Here is a 23,773-nt window from a genome sequence, read left to right as displayed (position 1 = left end):
AAGCAATGAGCTCTGTCTGCTTCAATTAGCACAGGTTCTGAAAGGGTGATGAGAATCAGCCAAATTCTCCCAACTCAAAATCCAGAGACTTTGTTTTAACTTGATTACTCTTGTCTTTTAAAAAAATACAAAAGAACCAGTCAGTACTTTGTAAAGTGATATTTATTTAGCTCAGTGCCTAAGATTTGTCAGCCCCTGCAACTGACCTTTGATGAGGGTCATCACAACATGATGAATGGATTCATGGTGGGAGGACATGCAAGGGGGAGAGATGGGATGACCAGAAACATGGGGAGGACAGGTCGTGCTTTTTTTTATAAAAACACACACTCACTCACAGGAACAAATGGGGGCCCAGGAGAAGTACATTTTTCCCTTCTGAAGGCATTGTCCTCAGGGACTGAATTACCTCATCCTGGACCCCACCTCTTACGGTTGCTATCACCTGAGAACTGCTGCATCGAGGACCGAGCCTCCAGGCTATGAACCTATGGAGGATAAACCACATCCACATCATCACATGCTCCAGCAATGCAACATCCAAAGAGCAGGATGTCCCAGTGTGCAACAAGAGTGCACGTGGGGGTGGGGGACGGTGTTCTCAAGGTCAATAGCCAAAACCAGACCTCTGTGATGTCACACTTGATGCTTGTTTCCTTCCCTCCATTTTCATGGCACTCTGGGTGGCAACACAACAGAGTTCACTGTTGGTTCTCATTTCCACAAGCAATAGGCATAGTCTTGCCACTGTCTAGGGATAGGATGCCCGCTGCCCAACCTCAGGATGGAAAATCTCGGTTTAGATCAAGTCTGTCTCTTGGCAGCCTTCATCATTGTGTTGCTCCTGAACATGAGCAGAGTTCTCTTTGCTTACCCGTGAGTCTCCCATGGAAGCTCTCAGGCTTCTTACAAAGAGATAGAAGAGAAAATAGACAATTATAGTGAAGAGGCAGGGAAGTGGGGAGAGAGGGTCACGAGAGAAAAGATGAAAATATAGTTGGCAGCTCAGAGGTCTAGAGTGCCTGAGGCATCTAGGGAAATGCGGGTGGCTGGGAATGCTGGTGACATTAGCTGGAGTCTCCGTGGTGTGTCTCTAGCCTGGATATTTACACCTGCCTTTAATGTCTGGGAGTCTGACCTCAGGTGAGCCAGGCCTCGTGGGGAGCTCTGGGTTGGCCGAGATCAGAGTGAGTCTGGCTTGCTTTCAGATGTAGATGGATGGTGGGCAATGGGGAGTGTGTCTTTGCCCTGGTCACCGGTCCACTTTTCCTCATGACCATCTGGAGCCTGGTTTTACTGAACATCTCAGAGCCGGGCATCATACTTCGAGGTAAGTCTTCAGAACCTGGGAGAAGGAGTGGTACCCGAAGGGCTGATGCCTACAGGAGTGATTTCTAAAGTGTGAAGCCCACCTATGGGCTCAGGATCCCTGCCTCCACGTCATCATGACTGAGGCCCTGGCACTTCATTTTCCAAGCCACTGAGGTGTGAAGAAACAGAATCCTGGAGGTTCCCAGTTACTTTAGAAGGGAGGACTGGGCAGGCTGTTAAGAGAGGCCAGCAGACTCTTCCAAAGCACAGTTCACTCTTGCTCCTTCCCATTTCACACATGACATCCAGCACTGATCACTCTTCCCAAGGGTGGAGCTCTGTAGAGAGCGCTTCTTGCTGGAAACCCCTTTCTCCTTGAGTGCCAGCCCATCTGAGTGGTCAGCTTGCTCAACAGGGAACAGGATTCTATTGCCTATCTCCTCCCCAGGCTTCTTGTTGCCCAGTCATGCTATGGGGTTGGCCTGAGCAGCAGAGTGATGGACGGGCCTCCTGCTCCTGCCCAAACTTCTTCCCATGCCAGGCTCCTTTGAGGAGAACCCCAGGACAGCATACACAGCATGGATGAATCAGAGTGCATTTCCCATGCCCTGGTGCCCCATGTGTAGTTTCCACCGGCCACCTCAGACTTTCCACTGTCCCTCTTGTAATATCTGTGTGGAGGTGAGTACTCCTCATCCCTGTTCACTCACGAACCTATGAATGGGCACCTGACCAGGACTGGGAACCTCACAGCATAAGTGGGCCAGGTGTGGGTATGAGACTATCTCTCAAACTGCTGAAAGTGACTCTCAGCCACACTTGGTTACTTATATTTGTTATCACTTCTCTGTCTGCACATTTCCTGGGAGGCTGGCCTTGTTTGCAGAGGTGCTGATGTGTGAAGGGCATCATATCTTTGCTGAGCCTAGTGGAGTCAGGGGGAGGAAAGGCAGCCCCTGTCCCATCTCCTACTTGCCAATACTAGATACCCAGAACCTTAGGCCAACTGCTGTCTTGTTCTTGTGATCTTTCCCTGTCTTCATCTGTGTGTTCAAATTGGAGGGTTTCCTGGGTTCTGAGTGCTCTTCTCTCTTGTGCATACCCTGCACGAGTTTCCAAATGAAGAAGGCTGGCTGGGGAAGGCAGTTCTTTACATTTTTATCCAGTATCTGAGAAAATTGAGGCTCAGTGTAACACCAGGCACATCTTGTCAATCATGACAGGTGACCTGATGAACCATGTAGTCTGAACTCTGCTCCAACAAAAGAATTGCCAGGTTCTCCCTGTAGATAGGAGTTCATGTGTAGTGCCAGGTGCAGGTGGCCTAGAAGACCAGGTTGGGGGAGAACTGAGCATTAGCAGATGATGGAGACCAGGCCAGGTAGACCCTTGAGGCCTGCCTCCATTCCTTTTAGGAGTTTGACCATCACTGCAAGTGGGCCAACAACTGCGTGGGTCACCGAAACATCAGGATCTTCATGCTGCTGCTGGGGTCCCTTTGTTTGTACCTTGCTGTCCTGCTGGTGACTTGTGTGATCTTCCTTGTGCGTACCAGAGATCTGCCATTCTCCTTGGACAAAGCCATGGCGTATCCACACAGTTCCAAGGGCCCCCACTGGGAACAGCAGGGCTTGCAGAGAGGGAGGGCTGGACAGCCAAAGGTGAGTAACGAGGGTGCGGCTGATGTAGTTGGGGCTAGAGGCAAAAGCCAGTTGCCAAGTCCTGTCAAGGCCATGTTGAAGGTGAGTGGACTCAGGGAGATCGGCAGGGCAGGATGGACTGTGGAGTTCAGATTCTAGAGGGGCCACGCAGAAGTAATGGAGGCAGAAAAGGGCCCAGCAGGAGGACAGCGCGGTAGAGTGAGGTTTCCGTTGGATGTACTGGCTGAACCGTCCAATCCAGGAAGGAAGGGTTGGTGGGCGCGCTCTATGGGGCGGGGCCAGGGAGGGCGGAGCTGAGAGAAGGGGCGGGGCCAGCAAGGAACTGTCCCTTGGTTTGGCTTCTGAACCTGTGTACAGCTTCATAGTGTCTGCACCTGCCCTGTGCGCCGCACTGCCACTCACCAGGCTGTAGTAATGAGCATCTCCAGGCGCCCCTACCTGAGGGCCAGATAAGTGAGACTGAGAGATTGCTGGGTTACCTCACTGGGTTTAGAAATCTTACACCTAGCGCACCTGGCACATTCTGTGATGCCCTTGACCCTGATGCTGCCTCATTAGTCCTTCCATTTACACCTCCTAAAATGCAGTTCAAGGCTCTTCTCCCCTGGATCTCGGTGTTCACTCTCCCTCCTGGGTGCATTGCTTCCAGAGCCTACTATGTGCTAGGCTGCGTGTTATTTGAGGGAGGGGATAGAGGTGAGTCAGTGCATCGGGTACTTGTGTAGATAGGCAGGCTGCAATCTGAGTGACACCGGCAGACACCCAGGAACACTCTGAGAGGTGCTTGGTCCTGAGTGGTGCTGCAGACTGAAACGTTGGTGAGGCCTTCATTGTAGAGTAGGACATGCCACTCTACTTATCCTATGTGTGATTTTGGGAAGGCAGTGGACAGGAGTGCATTGCCTGTGATAGGCACACCTGTGCAAAAAGGCACAGAAACCTGAAATTAGGATGTTAATGGAAGGATGAGGATATGGCTCTTAATCAAGCAGAAGTTGACATGGGCAATGAATGAAGTTGATGCCATGGGGGCGGGGTGTCAAGATTAAAAAGGCCCAGGAAGTCAAGAATGGAATTTAGTCTAAATGACATGGAAACCTGGAGATATGGAAAATTTTGAAAGAAAAAATTTTTAAAGAGTCATTTGTTGAGGATGTAAAATAAACAACTTTTAGTCTATAGTTAGGGATTTTGAGAAATGGAGATCATTCTGCACTGTCCACCATGATCAAGGTTAGACAAGTTTCACTACCCTAGAAAATTCTTCATCCTCTTTTGTTGTCAAATTCTTTCCCTTTTTCCTCTTCTTGTTTCTTAGCCCAGAATCATGTATAAATGGCTTCATTCATTTCATAGTTATAATATCTCTAATTTGTACCAGCAATGTATGATAATTGCAGTTACTCCACATCCTCCCCAGTATTTGACCCTGTCATTTGTTGTTATTTTTTTCTTTTAATTGTAGGCTGTCTAATAAAAGAGTAGTGGTATCTCACTTGTGCTCCAGTTTGTCTTTCCTAATGAGTAATGATGTTGAACATATTTTCATGTCTTATTGCCCATTGGTATGTCTTTGATAAAGTGGTTGCTCCAGTATTTTGCTTATTTAAAAAATGGGTTGTTTCCTTTACTGAATTTTAAGAGTTCTCTATGCTGGATTCAGATCAATGTGTTGCAGACCTTTTCTTGCCATCTGTGGCTTGTCTTTTCATTTTCTTCATAGCATCATCCAAGGAAGCAGAGTTCTTATTGCTTTGCTCAGCTTGACTGAGGCATCTTTGATGCCCTGAAATAGTTTTGGTTTGGGGTGTATCTGAGTGGTAGAACATGTACATAGCATGTGCAAGACCCTGGTTTTTCAATCTTCAGCAGACAAAGAAAAGGAATCTGAATAAAGTATTGAACCAACAAACAAAATAATCAACCTTTGGGGATAGAAGAAAAGAGAGAAAGGAACAGAGACAAGCCTGATGCCCTGATCTCCCCAAGATAAGAGGAAGAAGGAGAGGCAGGAGAAAGTTGGGTAGAAGATGGGGCAAGATGAGATGTCACTTGATTTTGGTCCTGTGGAGTGGGAGGATGTTTGAGACAGAATTGGAACAGGATCATTAGAAGTGGATTCTATTCATGTCTGATAGGGTTCCATGTAGGGAGAGGAAGGTATTCAAGTTACTACTCAGTTATTAAGGATTTATTAATTATCATTCCTTAAGGATTTTTTATAACTTATGGACAATCTACATTTTCTATACTTTATAAACATCTACTCAAAAATTCTTTCTCTAAATTTAAAATTTTGTGAATGTTTTTTATTACTGTGCCGTTAATTAATTTGTTCTGGTACTAGGAATTGATCCCAGGGTGCTTCACTGAAGCTACATCTTCAATCCTTGCTATATTTTGTTCTGAGTTAGTGTCTCCCTAACTTGCTGAGGGCCTTGCTAATTTGTTGAGGCTGGCCTTAACCTTGCAATCCTCCTGCCTCAGGCGCACAAGTCACTGGATTACAGACCTGCACCATGGCTTCTGGCAGGATACTAGTTTAAGTGATGTGAAATACTTAAAGGAGGCAGAACCTCATAGAGCACAATGGTTCATTTTGCTTTTGGAAATTGGTGGAATACTTTAGAGCTATTCTGATGTGGAGTCCTACTTCCTTCTAGTATAAAATAGCTTTGAAAATCAAAGTCTTTATGTGTGGGCCATGGGAGAGTTGGGGATGGACGTGCTGCTGGGCCACTTCTCATTGTGACAATATTTGCTAACTACAGCTCTCGTCCTTGGGGTGAGATTCAAACTGGTCTGGGGGAGGCTGATGAATGGAGTGGGGAGAAAAAATAAAGTAGAATAAGAGAGAGGAGAAGCCAGTCAGTGTCCAGGGTAGGAATCATCCTTTGAACTTGACCTTTACAGTTTGTGTACTAAAGGCCTTCGGCCCAGACTCACCTGGGCCATGTGATGCTTGACTAGGAAAATATGATTGGGCATCCCCACCAATACTGCCTTCCCAGATAGAGAAATTTAAAGACACATTTTTAGAAGAAAACATGAGGAGTGGGAAAGTGAAGTGGGAGCAGGTGGTGACACTGACTGTGGAGCAATTGGGCAGCAGAGGGAAGATCTTATAAGGGATCTAGGAAGTCATGGTGGGAGGACGAGTGGGCCCCATGGAGAGAGAACAAGGATGCTTCCAGGGGAGGAACAAGGTGAGGAGGGAGCCTGAGAAGGCAGGAGAGGTGGTGCAGGGTCAGCACTGTCAGGGAGAGCTGCTCACAAGTGGGTAGAGGGAGGTCTCTGTATCCATGAGCCTAGGAAGTCAGGAGACCCTTGGTCACTCTTGGGCTTCCCTGCCTTTGGATTCTGGCTCCAGGTCTGGGTTGATCCTTGGCTTTAGGTGACCAACTTAGGGAGGGTCACAGGGAGATGGCCTTGCCCAGTCCTGCTGGTACTGAGCTCCTCTTCTATCCCCATCTCCTTCCAGGGCCAATTCCTTCAGGGAATGACAAGGTTGTAGCAGAAATTGTTGCATCACCCTCTGCACATCACTGGGACCCAAGTGAGTTGGTAAACCAGAGGCTCAAGTGGTGGACCCTGGGGCTGGTGGGGTGGGTGAGGTTGGATCTTCTTCCCTGGTCCCTTACCCCAGCTCCCAGGTCCTGACTCTCACTGTTCCTTTCCTTTGGGGTTTTCTCCAGAGCACTCTGGGAGTCTCTGAGAACTCCTCTCTTCCTTGCCTTTGTAGGTTCCAGCCCCAAGTAATGGGGTAGAGGGGAACCCCAGCTTGGATGGGAGCCCTGGATGAGAGCCCGGGGCTCTGTGCTGTCCAAGCTGAGGGGTGAGAGTGGTCAGGAAGACAAAGAAAGCTGGGTAGTGACCTGTTGCATTTCCTGTCACTACCCAGGTACATGTTGGATGCTGTGTCGTTCTAGAGGGAGGAAGAAGTAGAGTGGGAGCCAGTGGAGGCCCTGAGCTCTCCATGACACACCCCAGCACACCATCACAAAGACCTCCCTGGGCCCAACCCTCAAACTATTGTTTTCAATACAGATGGGCAGGTCCACCCAGGGAGTGACCAGGCTGTAGCCATCTAGCAGGTGAGGAGTTGTGGGTGTGCACTGGGAGAGGGGTGTCTGTGGTTGCACATATGTTGGGGGAGCCCCTGAGGTGGAGCTGACCCTGAAGCTGCAGCACTTGAAGCTTAAGGAACAGGAGTATGAACCTGGAGGGTGCAGGTCCAGGACACAGTGCTTCAGAGCACACCCAGTGTTCCTGGATATACGAAGAGAAAAGACTGCATGGCTAACTACCTGGTGTGCCCTGGACCAGGTCCTTACCTTTCTGGGCCTCAGTTTCCTCAGGTATTTATAAGGACTGAGACTAGTCCACTAATGTATAGCATTTTGGAGGAAATTCTTTTTTTTTAATTGGAAAGTTTACTGAAGCCCCATGTGAAGCATATGGAGTGGAGCATTAGGACTTCAGTGGAGTGGGTAACCTACAGTGCCTCCCAAATGCCCTTATATTTATGAGTGGTACCAGACCTCTCCTCTGTCCTTCCTCCAGGGCACTCAGACTTGACTGTGAACTGTGGGGTGGAATTTACAGAGAGCTCCCATATACTGACTCTTGTGTTTATCTTCCCATCAGCCCAGTGCTGCAATGAAAGTCTCCCAGTGGAGGCTTGGCCTCCCATTCACCTCCTCCCTGTGACCTGTATGTGCACATGATGCCAGCATGTGACCCCCACATGGAGTCTTCCTGGGCCTGAGCCCCTACTCACTCCACTCTTGGAAGTGCCATGACCCCTATGACTCTCCAATCATAAATGTTTTTTGCTGCTTTCTATAGCTCCTCTGTCTATGTGTTCTAGGATCAGAGAAGTCTGTTTCCTGGGGTGTGGGGCAGATAATGAGGGGCTAGGACAAAGTCCTCTTGGAAAAGAAGAATATCGCTCCCTGGAGATCCAAGTTCAGGAACCAACTCTGTCTGGCTCTTTGACCCTAGGGGAAGGCACTTAGCATTTCTCTCATCTTTAAAGTGTGGTTACAGTAACTGACCTGACTGACTCCCTGATAAGGGCTGGAGAAAAGCCACCAGCCAGGATAATACCTAGTGTACCTCAAACTATTGCACATAATGGAAAGGGAACTTATTTATTAATAGTTCTAGTTGTGTGTGTGCACATGGTTGTATTCTTTAGGATTGTTTGTGTGTGTGTATGAGAGAGAGAGAGAGAGAGAGAGAGAGAGAGAGAGAGAGAGAGAGATTATCAAACCCTGGGCCTTATGCATGGCAGGCAGGCAGTCTACCACTAAGCTACATCCCAAGCCCTTTTTTATTTTGAGGCATGGACTCACTAAATTAACAAGACTGGCCTCTAACTTGTGATCCTCTTTTTTCAACCTCCCATGTAGCCTGCCAAGTTGTTACAGGTGTTCATTGTCATACTGGTTTGGGGATTTTTATATGCAAGATCTTGCCATCTGCAAATTATTTTTTTTCTTGCCTAATTTCAGTGGCTGCAAATTTTAAGAAACATGATAGATTTTCCATAAGTGCCCTTTTTCTGATTGAGGAAGATTCCTTTTATCTTGTGTGTGTGTGTGTGTGTGTGTGTGTGTGTGTGTGTGTGTTTCATTTTTAATCATGGAAATGTATTAGATTTTGTCAAATGCTTTTTCTGCCTCAAATGATCATGTTGATTTTTCCCTTCACTATTAATATGCTGCACTACATAATTGACATTATTCCAAGTTTTAGTGTTTAATAATTAATAGTATGACTTACCAGGTCCCATACATGAAGATACTATGTTCAAGAAACTCATAAAAAAATCACTCTATAATCTAACTACATAGTATATGAAAGAATGTGCATTATAATTATAAACCTTCCTCCACATAATACTTAGCTGCAAGAAAATATTCTTAGATTAGGAAAATGGTGTATAAGATTTCAGTGTAAACACTAGCAACCTTCAACTCTATTGTGTGGCACATACATTATTTCTGTTTTCAAATTCTTCCGCCCCCAACACAAATTATGAGGTCTGGAGTGTTTTTCTCCAATCACAGATGTGATTACCAATATTGTCAGTTCTTACAATGATCTGATGGGACAAGATCTGAAGTGTTTTCTGCATTCATTCAGGACCATGTGTCCAGAAAGGTGAAATCCTGCATGATGTTTGAGTCAGTCTTGGCCATCTCCCCAGTTTCCAGTTTGGTATTAATGTCTCAGACTATCACCTATAGAACATTTTTAGGGGGAGGGCAATTACACTGGGGATTTAACCCAGGGATGATTTACCAATGATTTTCATCCCCAGTCCTTTCTCTTTTTAATTGAATCAGAGTTTCATTAAGTGTCTGAGGACCTGACTAAGTGGCTGAGACTGACCTTGGTCTTGCAATCCTCCTCTCTCAGCCTCCCTATTCGCTGGAATTACAGGCATGCACCACCATGTCCAGCTACATTCCATGTTTTGTATGTTGCATTCCTGGGATAAATCCCAGTTACAATGATATATAATTTTTTAAATATGCTGTTGAATTTGTCTTGTTACTTTTTAAAAAGGAGTTTTGAATCTATTCTAATCATGGGTATTAGTCTTCTTTTTTCCCTGTGATTACTTTGCCTAGCTTTTGTATCACAGAAATATTGGTCTTGTAAAATGAGTTGGGAATTGTTCCTTCCTATTCTGCTTTCTGGTGGAGTTTGAGAAGGAGTGGTGTCTACTTAAAGTTTTGGTAGAATTTACCACTGAACCCAGAGTCTTCTTTAGAAGATCCTTTTAAGTTGTCATACTTCTTGATTTTCCCCTTTTCAATTTTTAACTGTTTTAGACTACATTTTTATTAGTTGTTGGCTTGTAAGTAATGAAAGTGCAATTCTAGTATCAGTTCTGTTGACATGATGAAATACTCTCTTTCAAGAATTTTAATTGCATTTTGTAATAAGTTGTCATTGTACAAATTTTACATTGCAGCTTAAATTCATGGGAAAGGAAGATTCTAGTGTGATGTTTTGCTTTGTTTGTTTCTAATAGTTTAATTTGTTTTTCTTAGATGTACATGACAGTAGAGTGTATTTTGCTCTACATACATGGAGTGTAGTTCCCCTTTCTTGTGGTCCTACCTGATGCTAAGTTTCACTGGTGGTGTTCATATATAAACATAGGAAAGTTATGTCTGAGTCATTCCACTGTCTTTTTTCATATTCCCATCACCTCTCCCATTCATTCCCACACTCCAGCAACTGGGCATCTAAGTTCATCATTCCTGGAGGGGAATCTGGGAGGACCTCATCTGGTCCACTGTGCAGATCTTAGTTTATATGAAGAAGTCAGTGTCCAATATAAATTGTGATCATGAATCAAGGAAATGAAATCTTACTGGATACGTGATGCTGGATACATTGATTATATCTACGGGGAACACACATGGATTAGAGTCATCTCATTTTACCCTGTGTTAATTCCAGATAGATTAAAAGTTTGAAAGAAAAAGGAAACAATATACTTAATACTGATCAGTATGAAGGATAGAGAAACACAGGTAAACTTAGACAATTCTAATAAAATGATTAATAGATTTGATTATATATGATAATGATTTTACATTAAAAGTTTCACACAAAATTAAAAGGCAAATAAAACAGGACATGTTTGCAATAAACACACTGAAAATATTAATGTCTATTAAGTTATATTTATTTGTTACTTTATGTTATACTATTTTCCCTCCCCCTTTCCTTTATTTTACTCTAGTTTTGCATTTTAGCAAAAACATTTGACATTTGCATTTCTGAGTCTGGCTTTTTTGACTTAAGATGGTATTCTCCATTACCATCCATTTACCAGCAAATGCCATAATTTCATTCTTTTTAAAAAAGTGATCCTGCAAATAAAAAAAGAGAAACCCAACACATCAAAACTGCAACGAGCTACCATTTCACACTCATTAGAATGACTATTATAAAACAAGCAGCACTGGTAAAAAAAAATGTTATGAAGTATGATGAGAAATTATATCACTCATTCATAATTAATGGGAATTTAAAATGATACAGCTACTATGGAAAACACTATGACAAGTTCTCAAAGAATTTAGGAGGTCATTATCAAATGATCCAGCAATATAGATACATCTCCTGAAGATATATCTAAAGGCATTAAAAGCAAGGATTTGACCCAGTATTTGTACATCAGCATTCACAGCAGCATTGTTTATAGTAACCAAAAGGTAGAAGCAACTGAAATGTTCATTGGAAGATGAATGGATAAACAAAATGTGCCACAGAATGGAATATTTTTCATTCTATTCATAAACATAGAATGGGCTATTAATCAGCCTTAAAAAGAAATTAATTCTAGCATATACTGCTATAAATAAACCTTAAAAATATTATTATGCGAAGCGAAATAAGTCAGACCCAAACAGATACAGTGTATGATCTATCCATCTATATGAGATACCTAGAAGAGTCACATTTGTCCAGACAGGAAGTACAGCAGTGGGGATAGAAGGGAAGGAGGAGCTGATGAGTGGGCAGAGTTTCTATTTGGAGTGATGAAAAAGTTCTAGATGTGGATGATGGTGATGATTGCCTAACAATGTGAAGGTACTTTTTGCTGCAGAACCAGACATTTAAAGTGGTAAGTTTTATTTTAGGTCTATTTACCATGATAAATAAGGAAAGAAAGCCCCAACACATCCACACTGAAATGTGAGCAGGCAAAAAATATAAATAGGCAACTCACAAAACAAATCAAAGTAACTTACATAAAAATATTTTTCATAAGTAAAAGTAAATTAAATCAAAAGATCAAGCTATCACTTATCACCTACAACATAGGAAAAATATTTTTGCTAATATTCAATTCCAGTATTAATATTTTAATTATTTTCAGAACAGGCAAAACTTGTACAAACTTTTTAGAAAACATACTGTAAATTATGCAAATAATGTTTTATTTTATTTTATTAGAGCTTTATAGTTATACACAGCCGTTGGGTTCATCCCAACAAATTCATACATGCATGGGAATTGTTTGCAGAGAATCAGCTCCCCTTCTCCCTCCACTTTACCTCATCAGAAGACCCTTGGCATGCTCCTTTGTTCTAACCCTGGCCCCAACCTCCTCACCCACTTTCTTGCCCTAGCTACTTGAGACATTCTATATCTCCCTCAATCTCCCCTCTCAGAGGCTAATCCGGCAACTGTGGGGTTTTGTGCAACAATCTCTCTAGTTACTTTGGGCTGACAAGGAGTGTCTTTGGATTAACTGGGATATCCAGCTGAGGAAGGTCTAGGGCAAGTTGGAAGCAGCAGGCTGGTCCAGAGCCAACACTGATGATACTCATCAGTGGGTCTACTAATGGGTCCCTGGTAGAAGTCTGGAGGGATGCCCATTGGGGGTCCATTGGTAACACCATCTGAAGTTTTGTTGTCTCTATACAAGAGGAAGCAGCAAGTAAAAAAATTGATGATGTAAGTACCAAAAATAAAAATAAGCACCAGAGCTGCCAGATGCCCAAGGAAAGTTAAAAACCATGAGGCAAATTTCATAGCTTTGGAAGATCTGTTGGACTATGTCCTTCAAGTCTTTTCCTGAAAACATTTTTTGTATTAGAGTAAGAGTATTATCTCTTCTCAAATGGTAGGACTGATGGAGAGATTATAAAATCTTCCATTGGGATGTTTGGGTAAATAATAGAATGCCCTCAGGAGAAACCCACCAGGCTGTATAATCTAGTGGGTATCTTTTAGTTATAGTCTGTTGAGCCTCTTCCATGGAGTACTGAGGGCTTTCAGAGACCAGAAAAGAATTTTCCCAGAGGAGTGGGGAAAATATGGAACACTGTAAAGTTGCTGCCTTGGCTGCTACATCTGCAGCCCTATTTCCTTTAGCTATTATGTTTTCTCCATTTTCATGTCCAGGAGCATGGATATCTGCTACCTGAGAGGGCAGGAAGAATACCTCTAGGTGTCAGGAGTGCCAAATAAATTATAGCTTTGCACTCCATAGCCTTGGACAGCTTGACTGCTGCATCTTGGTATCTTTTCATGCAAAGGTGTAGAAAGGCATGCCCATTTGCAGGTGTCTGCTGTTAATGGGGCCAATTCCATGCATGGCATGGAATTTATGAGTTTGATAATTTTGAATTTAGATGCCTAAATTCAATTTATATGCCACATACAGTAGAATGTGAATCAGGGAGAACCAGAACATGATGATCCAAGACAGCAGAACCAGGAGGACACAGAACTGGGAGTTCATGATGACTGTGTAGTTCAGGGGATGGCAGATTATCACAAAGCGGTCATAGACCATTATAGTCAGTAGGGAATTATCCATTCCAATAAAAGTATTAAAAAATATGCCTGAGTGAGGCATTCTATGTAGGAAATGTTGTTTTTGTTCTGTGTCTGGAAGTTCACTTTTGGGACTGTGGTGGAGATGAAGCAGATGTCAATGAAGGACAGGTTGGAGAGGAAGAAGTACATGGGGGTGCGGAGGTGGAAGAAATACCAGTGTGCTTGAACAGCCTTGAGGCACAGTTGCCTAGAAGAGGATGGATTACTATGCAAGTGATAAAGTCCAAACTGGGCCAATTTCCCACAACCTTTTCCCTCTTGTCAATCCTAACAATAAATTCCTTTGAGTTCCCCCATAGAATAAGTTGATGGGCTTTCTCCCTTTGTTAGGATCAGACTCATCAGGTTTTTTCACCCATCAAGCCTCCGCTTTCAGTATATTTGTTGTCTCTTTGTCTTTACTTTTCAAGATTACTTTTTCAGCCTTTTATTTCCAGCTGACCCACACCTCAGTAAGAGTACTAATTTCCCTCCCGACACAGAATGTGGAGAGAATTGGCTCCTGTAATACCGACTGTTGTGAGGAATTGGGAAGGAAATATTTCAGGTGGGTGTTTGGCCATTCCCTCATGTAAAAGGGACATTAATCAATTTCAAGAGAGAAAGTGGACAAGGGAGGAATCTTTAAGATAGCTTGATGTTAAGAAGAGGGAATTTTCTGAACCTCTAACCAAATAAAGAGAGCTATATTATGCTTAGGATGAAGAAGGCACAGGTGGTGCAGCTTTTAGACTTTATTTAACCTTTGCTTCCTTAGGAAGGGAGTGGTAGATGCAGAGTCTTGGGAGCAGTTTGGTAAACAGCTATGTGTTAGCTCTCTGGTTGAGAGACTGGACAAAATCCCTGTGGGAGCATTTATTTTGTGGTCATTTAACTTGTTGTTTAGAAATTATCTTCACCTACCTGTAATAGTGTATAATATTTGGTTTCTAACTCAATTTCTGATTTTAAAGTCTACAAAAAGTTAACTAAAGTCTTCAGCCTCCTGCATTTTCTCTAGTCCCTCCCCTTCTCAGCAACAGTCTTTGTTTTCTGAGTGCAGACAGGGGAAGGAAGAGGAAAAGGGTGAAACTCTGGTCATGCTTTTTGGTAAAACTTTCCACCCTTCCTAGATACAAAATTCCAGGAGGAGAAACCTTAAGTGTGTTTTGCCCGGAAACAATTCACTGCTGCCAGGGTGTAAGAATGAGCCAGAGCTACATTTGTTCTGCTGCCATAATTTTACAGGATTTATGACTACAGGACAAAAAAAAAAAAAAAGCTTACCTTTTAAAACTCAAACTGTTTCTGACTTGATCACTCTACCTTGTTAATAACCTCCCTCTCTAATCCTACAGCACAGGGAGAGAAAAATGGAAAGATTCTAAATGTACAAGTTTTCTTTTTGTTTAAAACAAGAACTTTTACAGGCTTTTGCATTCTTTGGATGTCTGGGTTTTCTAAATTAATGTGTTTTCTAATCAGTTTTATTTGATCTAACTATGCAGGTTTTTTCACTCTTTGTTCAAAAACCAATTTTTCTAGGGGCCGTGGTATTGAAAGTTGGTCTGGCAATCCTCAGAACAAAAAGTTGGCAATCTGAAATATTTTATTTCAGTGCCTCATGATTGTCAGATTTCAAACCTGGCATTTACATCCACACAGGCTGACCATATAGTTAAATCATAATTTAAAAGTCTGATTTACTCTATCTTAATTTCTAGACAGGTTAAATCAAATAAAAGCTTTGACTAAAAATATGTACCCATTACTTTTGATCTCTAGAGCTCCACCTACAAAAGTTATAATTTTTTTTAATTTGTTTGATTTGTGTATGTGTGTACACAATATCTTGTATTTGTGTTTTGTCTGTATGTGATATCAAAATTAACTTAAAAATAATTGAGCACACATAATTTAAAATTTAAATAAAAAATACAACTAAATATGTTTTAATTAATTCAGGTAACTTATAAAAATGTTCCATTTAAATTGGATAAACAAATGAAAGTAAAGTTGTCTTTAATATTACTGACTCACAAGTTTTTCCAGGTGGTTAGATAATTAATAAAGTGATGATTTAGGTAGAATGGCCAATCATCCATTGCTTCTAACAATTTTGTTCAACAGGAAGGAGATAGTTAATACTGTTATCTACATCTGTTTGATGTCTTGGCATTTATGGTTAAGAATAAGTAAGTAAAATTTAAGATAAATGGGATTAATTGTGTAAATCTTTTTTTTTTTTTTTCTGGTGCTGGGGATTGAACCCAGGGCCTTGTACTTGCAGCAAGGCAAGCACTCTACCAACTCAGCTATCTCCCCAGCCCCAATTATGTAAATCTTTATTAAAGTAGATTGCTATTAATTTACAAAGTTAAGGTGCTAAAATATCATCTATTAAATATAGAAACATAAAACACTCAACTAAAATATATTCAAACATTAGATGTGTTTATAATTGGTTAATAAAAAAAAAAAAAAGGTATAAAATTCCTTTGTTATTTGTGTTCTCACTGAGAACAAACCTGCTGGGAGTTAAGCTTCTGTAAGGTGTGATTCATATACAAAAGTCTAAGACATTTTTTTACCTGGTAAAATAAAAGGCTATAAATGTCTAGGTAAATTTAAACAAAATTTGTACAAAACGAATTTTTAAAAGTTTACATGTAATCAAATTGGTTACATATAATTAACACAATCAGCTAAAGATATAGAGACTTTTGACTCTTTTGAAAAGACGAGCTTGGCTTTGTGCTGAGACTTACTTACAAGTATAGTTAAGATCATTTAACAGACCCCTGTTATGAGCTTTCTAAGTAAACAATAAGAAAAGAAATGCCCCAAACATTAATCTACTCTTGTTCCAATTAAATGATCTATGTCTTTTAAGTTTATTACCTAAAAAACAGTAGGTTTTTTTTGTGTGTGTATGTATGTGATTTTTTAAATTACTTATTTATCCATTTTTAATTATGTATTTATTTTATTTTTTACAGACTGCATTTTGATTCATTGTATACAAATGGGGTACATCATTTCGTTTCCTCGGTTGTACATGACAAAGATTCATACAATTCATATAATCATACATGTACATAGGGTAATGATGTCTGTCTCATTCCATCATTTTTCATACTCCTTCTCCCTCTCATTTCCTTCTACATAATCTAAAATTCCTCCATTCTTCTCTCGCTCCCAGCCACCCCACCCCCATTATATATCATCATCCACTTATCAGGGAAAACATTCGGCCTTTGGTTTTTTGGGACTGCCTTATTTCACTTAGCATGATATTCTCCAATTCCATCCATTTATTTGCAAATGCCATAATATTATTCTTCTTTATGGCTGAATAATATTCCATTGTGTATATATACCACAGTTTCTTTATCCATTCATCTGTTGAAAGACATCTAGGTTGGTTCCAAAAGAATTAAGTCTTGTGCTGGGGCTGTGGCTCTGTGGCAGACCACTTGCCCAGCATGTGTCAGGCCCTGGGTTCGATAGAAAAATAAGCAAATACAACTACCAAAAAACATTTTTTTTAAAAGAATGGAGGTTTGTACAATTTTGATTAAATAATCACTGTTCTTTTAAAGTATCACATTACATTCTGGATTTCAAATTTTTCTATAAAGATAAACTTGGTTAATAAAAAAATCATTAAAAAACTATAAATGTGATACTATTACTGATTTCTTCATAAATTTTTGTTTGCCAAATATACAAGTCTTAAAGATATAGGATTTAAAAGAACATGTTACTAAGCAGATGCTCTCCAAAATAGAGTTTTCTGTACCAGTGGTCTTTTACAGACTTACATAAAAATAACAACTTACTTAATTTGACATTTAATATTTATAATTAAAAAATACAATCTGTCATAAGACATAAAATTTTATGTTACTCTCTACACTGAGAAGTAAACTAAACTATATTTCTAAAGGATAATAAAAAGAGCCTGGCTTATTTAGAGGTTAACAACATGAGATATAAAAATGTTTTGCCACTTTCCCTCAAGAAGGGGTTAAAAACTAGATTTACTTGTGTATTTCATGTTTTACATGTAATGATAAATTATATTAACTAATTCATATTTATTAAAAAATGATATGTAAAAATATTATAAAATAATATTCAAGCAAGAAATTAAGATTAGTTTCAAAATTAAAATACCTTACCTAAGACTTGCCAAGAGGCCACCTCACCTACCTTAAGATTCTGCCTCTCATCTTATTCCAAGTTAAGGTAACCATTCAAGTTCATTTAAAGTTAAGTTCAAAAGATAGCTTTTTGTTGTAAAGATTATTATATTCCCCAAATAAACAAAAATACTATATACATAACTAAAGGTTTAAAATTCATAAAAATTATGTTCATTGATTCATAGCTATTACCCAAACTATATGATTTTACTCTTGTTAATTTTATGTTGTATTTTCCTTATAAATTTTACAACTATTGCCTGTTAATGCCTTACACAAGTACAAATTCTAATATAACAACTTAAGTTACTTTAAGATAATAAGGCCATTACTTATAGGACAAACAAGTTGTAAAACTGACTTTCAGTATCTATACTGACCCTATTTCATAATTTTGTTGCTTGCCCATTACTAGATAAAAAGTTAAGTCATACAGTTGGTAAAAGCTAGGCCTTTTTTCATTGTGGTGTGCCCTCTTCAACTCAACAACTTTGACTTTAATAATCCTCACATGCCTAACAAGTAACTTTTGCTCATTTTTCTGGTCAAATAAAAATATTTATGAAGTTACTTCTTATCGTTTAAATACTTTACAGTGCTGGGCCATTCTTTACAATTTAAGGCTAATGATGCTCCAGCTTATATAAACTTTTTTCTACAATTTTAAAAACTAAAAAGGTGGAAATAGAACCCCACATAACCCCACAAAATTGATTTAATTTTTTTAATTGTAAAATTTAAAGTCTCAGCACTGTTAAGCAACACATATTGCAATAGAATAAACTAGATTCAATAATAATATAGGGTAGAGGCTATGCTTGTATATTTCCAAAAAACTCAGCCTGTCATCAGGGAGACAACTGACACTTCAGGCTGAGCAGATAGTTCAACAAGAGGGAGGTACTACATCTCCAACCACAACGTTTGTGGCTATGCTGGCTCTGTTGAGTTGTCAGTAAAGTGGCAACTCAAACAATCCATGGAGAAACTTATTAGACCTATTACCAAGACACAGCTTTAGTACATCCAGCTATGTGAACTGCAGAAAGTATCCCAGTATTTACTAATGTACATATATGATAGGAGGTTTTATAGACAAACACATTATACCTTTCATCTAACTGGATGTAATTATATTGGCTAAAGTGGGAATCTACCTATATGTTGGTCCTATGACAGACATGTTGGTTGTTTAAGAGTAACTTTTGAGGAAAAGACAGCTTATGGGAGACCTAAGGCAGCTAATTATACTGGCCCTTGGGAGTTAAAATCATATGTCTGGACAGTTATTAAAATGGGACTTTCCCATAACAGATCAGTTATTCCCATGGAACATCCACCAATACCTTCCTGCCCTCATTGATCAGCAATAGAATTTATTACCTTTCCTAAATGGATGGATTATAAAAATGTCTTTCCAGTACAACATAAAATCTTTAGAAGTGGTGGATATATTTTGGACTGGTCTCCAAGACTGATGAAAAGCAGATATGCCAGGATGATATGATTCCTGGAGGATTTGTTGCTAATATCCTGACTCAGTGAAGGTGGGATGCTAAAAGATCTGTGGCATTTGATAACTGCCTCAGATTTTCTCCATTTTACAGATAGCCCCATGTCTGACTTCATAGACAGGAGATACAAAGAGGGTTCCTGCTATGTTCTGCAGGCCTGTGTTCAATCTCCTTATATCTTAATTTCTGGAAATGCAAGAGTAAATAAAAAAGGAGATACATATCATGTAACTATATAAGAGATATAATGTAACTAACTATATCACTAGATATAATATAGGGAAAGGAGTTTTGGTTCTTTACCAACCCTCCTTTGTTTTACTCCCAACTAACATTTCAGGGCCGTGGTATGTGGATGCTGGAGTTCAAGTCTTAGAACAGATGCATACCCAGTTAAGCAGATCACGGAGAGCTATTGGACTTACAGTGCTTAGAGTTGTTACTTTAATATCTTTTATAGCTGCTGCTGTAACAGCTTCCGTAGCTTTATCTAAAAACATTCATAGTGCTCATTTTCATAATAATTGGCTCAAAATACTTCCAAAGCCTTACATAATCAAGTAAATACTGATAAAATGATTGAGACTAAATTAAGTTTTGGAAGCTATTGTTACTATTATTGGAAATAAACTTGCTGCTCTCAAATTTAAGGAAAGACTTAGATGCCAGGCTGGCTACAAATATGACTTCATTAAGGCAGCCAAGAAAAATACTTCCCAATGAGAATGGGAAAAAGGTCAAAAATCATCTAATGGGCACTTAGCATGGTAATAATAACAACCTGGATCTTATGGAGTTACATCAGTCACATCCAGGATATTCAGGAAAGCAGAAACAAACTCATGGATCCCGCATCTATAAACTGAACAAATATTTCATGATCTAAAAGGCTTTAACCTGGAAACAAGTTGAAACATTTGACATGGTATATTTTTGGAATTATATTTTTGCTACCTATTCTCTTTTGCGTTATTATAATAGGTTGTCATACCCTCAGAAACGAAGTCCAGAAACTTCAAGTAACAACACATCACTTGAACTTAGAAAGCAAGAAACAGGGAGATGTTGGAAACTAGTACTTAATGGTGGGTTAGTCTGAGTCATCTCTAAGTGGAGGTGGGCCCCTCAGAGGATTCTCAGTATCATCTCACTGATGATCTGAGATTGCTTCATTGCCTTGGTGATGTTCTGCTCAAAGAGAATTCTGTGATACCACAGAATTTATTGGTTCAGACAACCCTAGGTTCAAACTCAACTCCCTAAAGATGGAAAGAAATACCAGTGTGCCCAAGTAGCCTTGAGGTCCCAGCTGCCTGGGGGAGGAAGAATCACTGTGCACGGGATAAGTCTCCAATCTGACCAATCCCCTACAAACTCTAACTTCTTGTTTATCTTGAAAAAGTTTTTCTCACAATAAATCTTTCTTTGATGAGTTTCACTGTAAATAAGTCATTCAGGGTATTTTTTCCTTTGTTAGGGATCAGACCCATCGGGTCTTTTCCACCCCTAAGGCTCCCACTGTAACTGAATTTCATTTGTCTTTTGTATATCTTAATACTGTCTTTTCAGCCTTCTATTTCCAGTTGGCCCACACCTCTGTATGGTTTACTTTTTCCCTCCCTGTGCAGGTCACAGTGAGAATTAACCACAAAAAGTAGTCCAATGGATGAATCAGATATATAACTATTGTAAGTTTAAAACAAATCCCAGAGAGATTAGAGATTTAACCTGAATTCTGTAGTTATTTTTGCGGCAAACCCAAGTCTAGAACCTATGTATTTCCTTCTCTGCCCTGCTCATCAACCTGAAAATATGGGGATCTGTGTTGTTTTCAGAAAATGTATATAGATACTTTATTATTTTTCCCTTCAAAAGGTAAAGCCTTTTCTCTTCCCTTCAAGTATAAGCTGAAAGTGGTCATGGAGACTATTCATAAAAGGCACCATTGTTTCCAATTTGCTCTCACATTCTTTGGCTTATTAGCTCTGGGAGCCAGGTGCCACATTAAGCATACCACTCAGGCATTCACTGGAAAAACGTGTGGTACAAGAAACTGAGGTCTCGGGGCAACAGCTGTGTGTGAGAACCTTCTTTGGTATGGGTCTTGCTGTCATCCTTGAGCTTCAGATAACTGCCGGAATGACTAACATCTTGATGACAAGCTCAGGAAAGACTGAGCTGGAATGAGCAAATTCAGCATCTCCAGCATCCTTATCCTCAGTAACATAGGATTATAAATGTTTATTATTTTCAGATGTTGTTTTTTGGGTTAATTTGTGATGCTACAGTAGAATACTAATAGAATACATATTCTTGAAGTATTTTCCTCTTCCATACCAGTCCCATATAGAAGTCCAAAACCACATTATGCTGCATAGAACATTTTAGTTGTCACAGAAGACTTGTCTTAAGCTGTGACCTTAGGAATCTTGTTTCTTCCTGTGTATAGCCTCATAGATTTCCTTGGACAGACACATTTTCTGTCCCACACTCTCCTGCCCAATAAACACTCCATTACATTTAATTGAATTCTCTGGATTTCTTCCTACTGCCTCAATTCTGTTCTCTTATTCCCAATCTCTATTACCTCATCCAAGTTCTTCCAACATATGTTTATTTGGAATACCAGAATACATATTTGGAAATATTAAAAATTTTTTCTCAGATAATCCTAGAATAAAATTTTCAAATTTATCTTAATGGAAATGTATGTAAAAACGTAAGAATATCCCTTACCTTCAAAATATTTTCTCATTACACAAAAGGTGTTTATTGAGATCAATTATATACGAGTACTACTCAGTGTTCTAAAATATAATGTGCTATGCTTTAAGTATTTATCAAAATCTAAGTGACATGAATTTGTAGTTGCTATTTATTTCAACTATGCTATAATTACACACACACACACACACACACACACACACACACATGATGGAGAAAAAGCAAGGGAAAGGCTCATATGTTTAATGTATATATTCATGGGTGCTACAAAGAAAGATTGAAAAAAAGTGGCTGAAAAAAATTTTATTTCCTACTTTTTAAAATTTAGGAGGTCAAACTTAAGTTTAGTGATTTAATATGCAGTTTAAATGAAAGAGACTTTTTTTTCTCATATGCAGTTATTTTTAGTTGTTGATTCCTTTCTTGGTCCATTTTATTTTGCTGCCACTGAATACCTGAGAGTTGGTAATTTGTAAAGAAAGTTAATTTATTTCTTACAATTCTGGAACTGGAAAAATCCCAGATCAAAGCATCCACATTTGGTGTGGTCCTTCAAGAGGCATCATTCCTTGGCAGAAAGAGTGGGGAAGTGTGTACAAATAGGAAGTAGCCAAAACTGCTTTTATAACAAACCCACACTTGAGATAATGATCTCACTTCTTTGATGAAGATATTAATCTGTTCATGAAGGAAGAGTGAAGAGCCCTCTTGATGTCATCATCTCTTTAAGGTCATACCTTTCGACACCATCGCACTGGGTATTGGACTTTGGGGAACATATTCTAACCATAGTAATTTCCTGAGAGACCACCAGGAAGCAAGTTGATCAAGTAGATCCAAATGTATGAGGTCCTTTACAGAGAGCTTTTGAAAGAGTCTTGAAAGTATCTGAGTAGGATATAGTCAGAAGATATAGAGTTTTCAGTTCAGGACTCAGATAACTTAATGCTGCTGCTTAGATGTAGGAATCTGATATGGGGCAAATTTTGTGACATCATTAAAGATATGGGAATATAGAAGGTGAACCTATTCAAGGGAATTTTAAAAAGCAAAATGCTGTTTTACTAGTCAACTGTTTACCCAGGTTATCAATGAATAGTTCTGATATGAGAGATGTTTGCCTATGGGAGCCATTCATCTGTACATATTCATTTGGAGCAATTTTATGAAGCAACAAGTAAAATAGCTGGTCTACCATCTAATATTTCTAGAGAAAAAATGTCATGAAATACATGGTTACACCCTATTGACATACATAGTATCAATTCTCAAACTTGACCCTTAGGCTGTGTGTAAACATGCTTAAATTCTCAGAAGCCCAAATGTTTTGTGTAATCAGGAAAATAACTTTATTAATCTTCTCTTAAAAGTACATATTACTATTTGGATTGTTACATCAATCAAAAATAATTAGTATGCTTTTTAAATGATTTAAAATTAGAAATTAGCAAATGATGTTCCAAAAATGAAATCATTTCTTGTGCATATACTTTACTGAAGCATATCTGCACCCATTATTTTACACACTGTCTATGCCTACTTTTGTGTTACAACAGATCTGAGTAGATGCAACAAAGGCCTTATGGCCTGCATGCATTTATCTAGTCCCTTACAGAGAAAGTTCAATAACCCTTCTCTCAGAATTTTAGCTTTTAAGATGAGATGACTGTGAAAATATTTGTAATTATAATGAAAAGGAATGACTCATACAAGGTAAAAGTTTGATAAATCTCTTCATTCTCTATGCCATCACAAAAGAAATACCTTGAATATGAAAGAAGCTGTATTATTTATTAAAGATGTTACATTTAACTATATAAGAATGTTGCTTTTTTAACCTACTGCATTATACTACCCATGAATATAAATCTGTCACAAAATTAAAACAAAACACATTTTTGTTAATGTCTTGAGAACAGAGATCAAAGTGTAGGATAATCAAAAGAGAATTCCTATGATTAGAATAAACATGAGTAAGCATGATTAAAGACCCATG

The 23,773-nt window shown here is 39.4% G+C and overlaps 1 protein-coding gene across 1 annotated transcript; it reads left to right on the top strand.

Moving 5' to 3' along the window:
* Nucleotides 1-784: 784 nt before the first annotated feature.
* Nucleotides 785-21,240, top strand: LOC124993571 (palmitoyltransferase ZDHHC19-like). The gene is made up of 5 exons (XM_047565448.1): nucleotides 785-876; nucleotides 1,209-1,330; nucleotides 1,853-1,992; nucleotides 2,727-3,053; nucleotides 21,037-21,240. The coding sequence occupies exons 1-5, from the start codon at nucleotides 785-787 to the stop codon at nucleotides 21,238-21,240; spliced, it is 885 nt and encodes a 294-aa protein (XP_047421404.1).
* The last annotated feature ends 2,533 nt before the right edge of the window (nucleotides 21,241-23,773 follow it).

The sequence above is a fragment of the Sciurus carolinensis genome, chromosome 9 (assembly GCF_902686445.1).
Source record: "Sciurus carolinensis chromosome 9, mSciCar1.2, whole genome shotgun sequence".
In the NCBI taxonomy this organism is placed as follows: Eukaryota; Metazoa; Chordata; class Mammalia; order Rodentia; family Sciuridae; genus Sciurus; species Sciurus carolinensis.
Note: the sequence above shows the minus strand (reverse complement) of the source record. Positions and strands in the feature narration are given on the sequence as shown.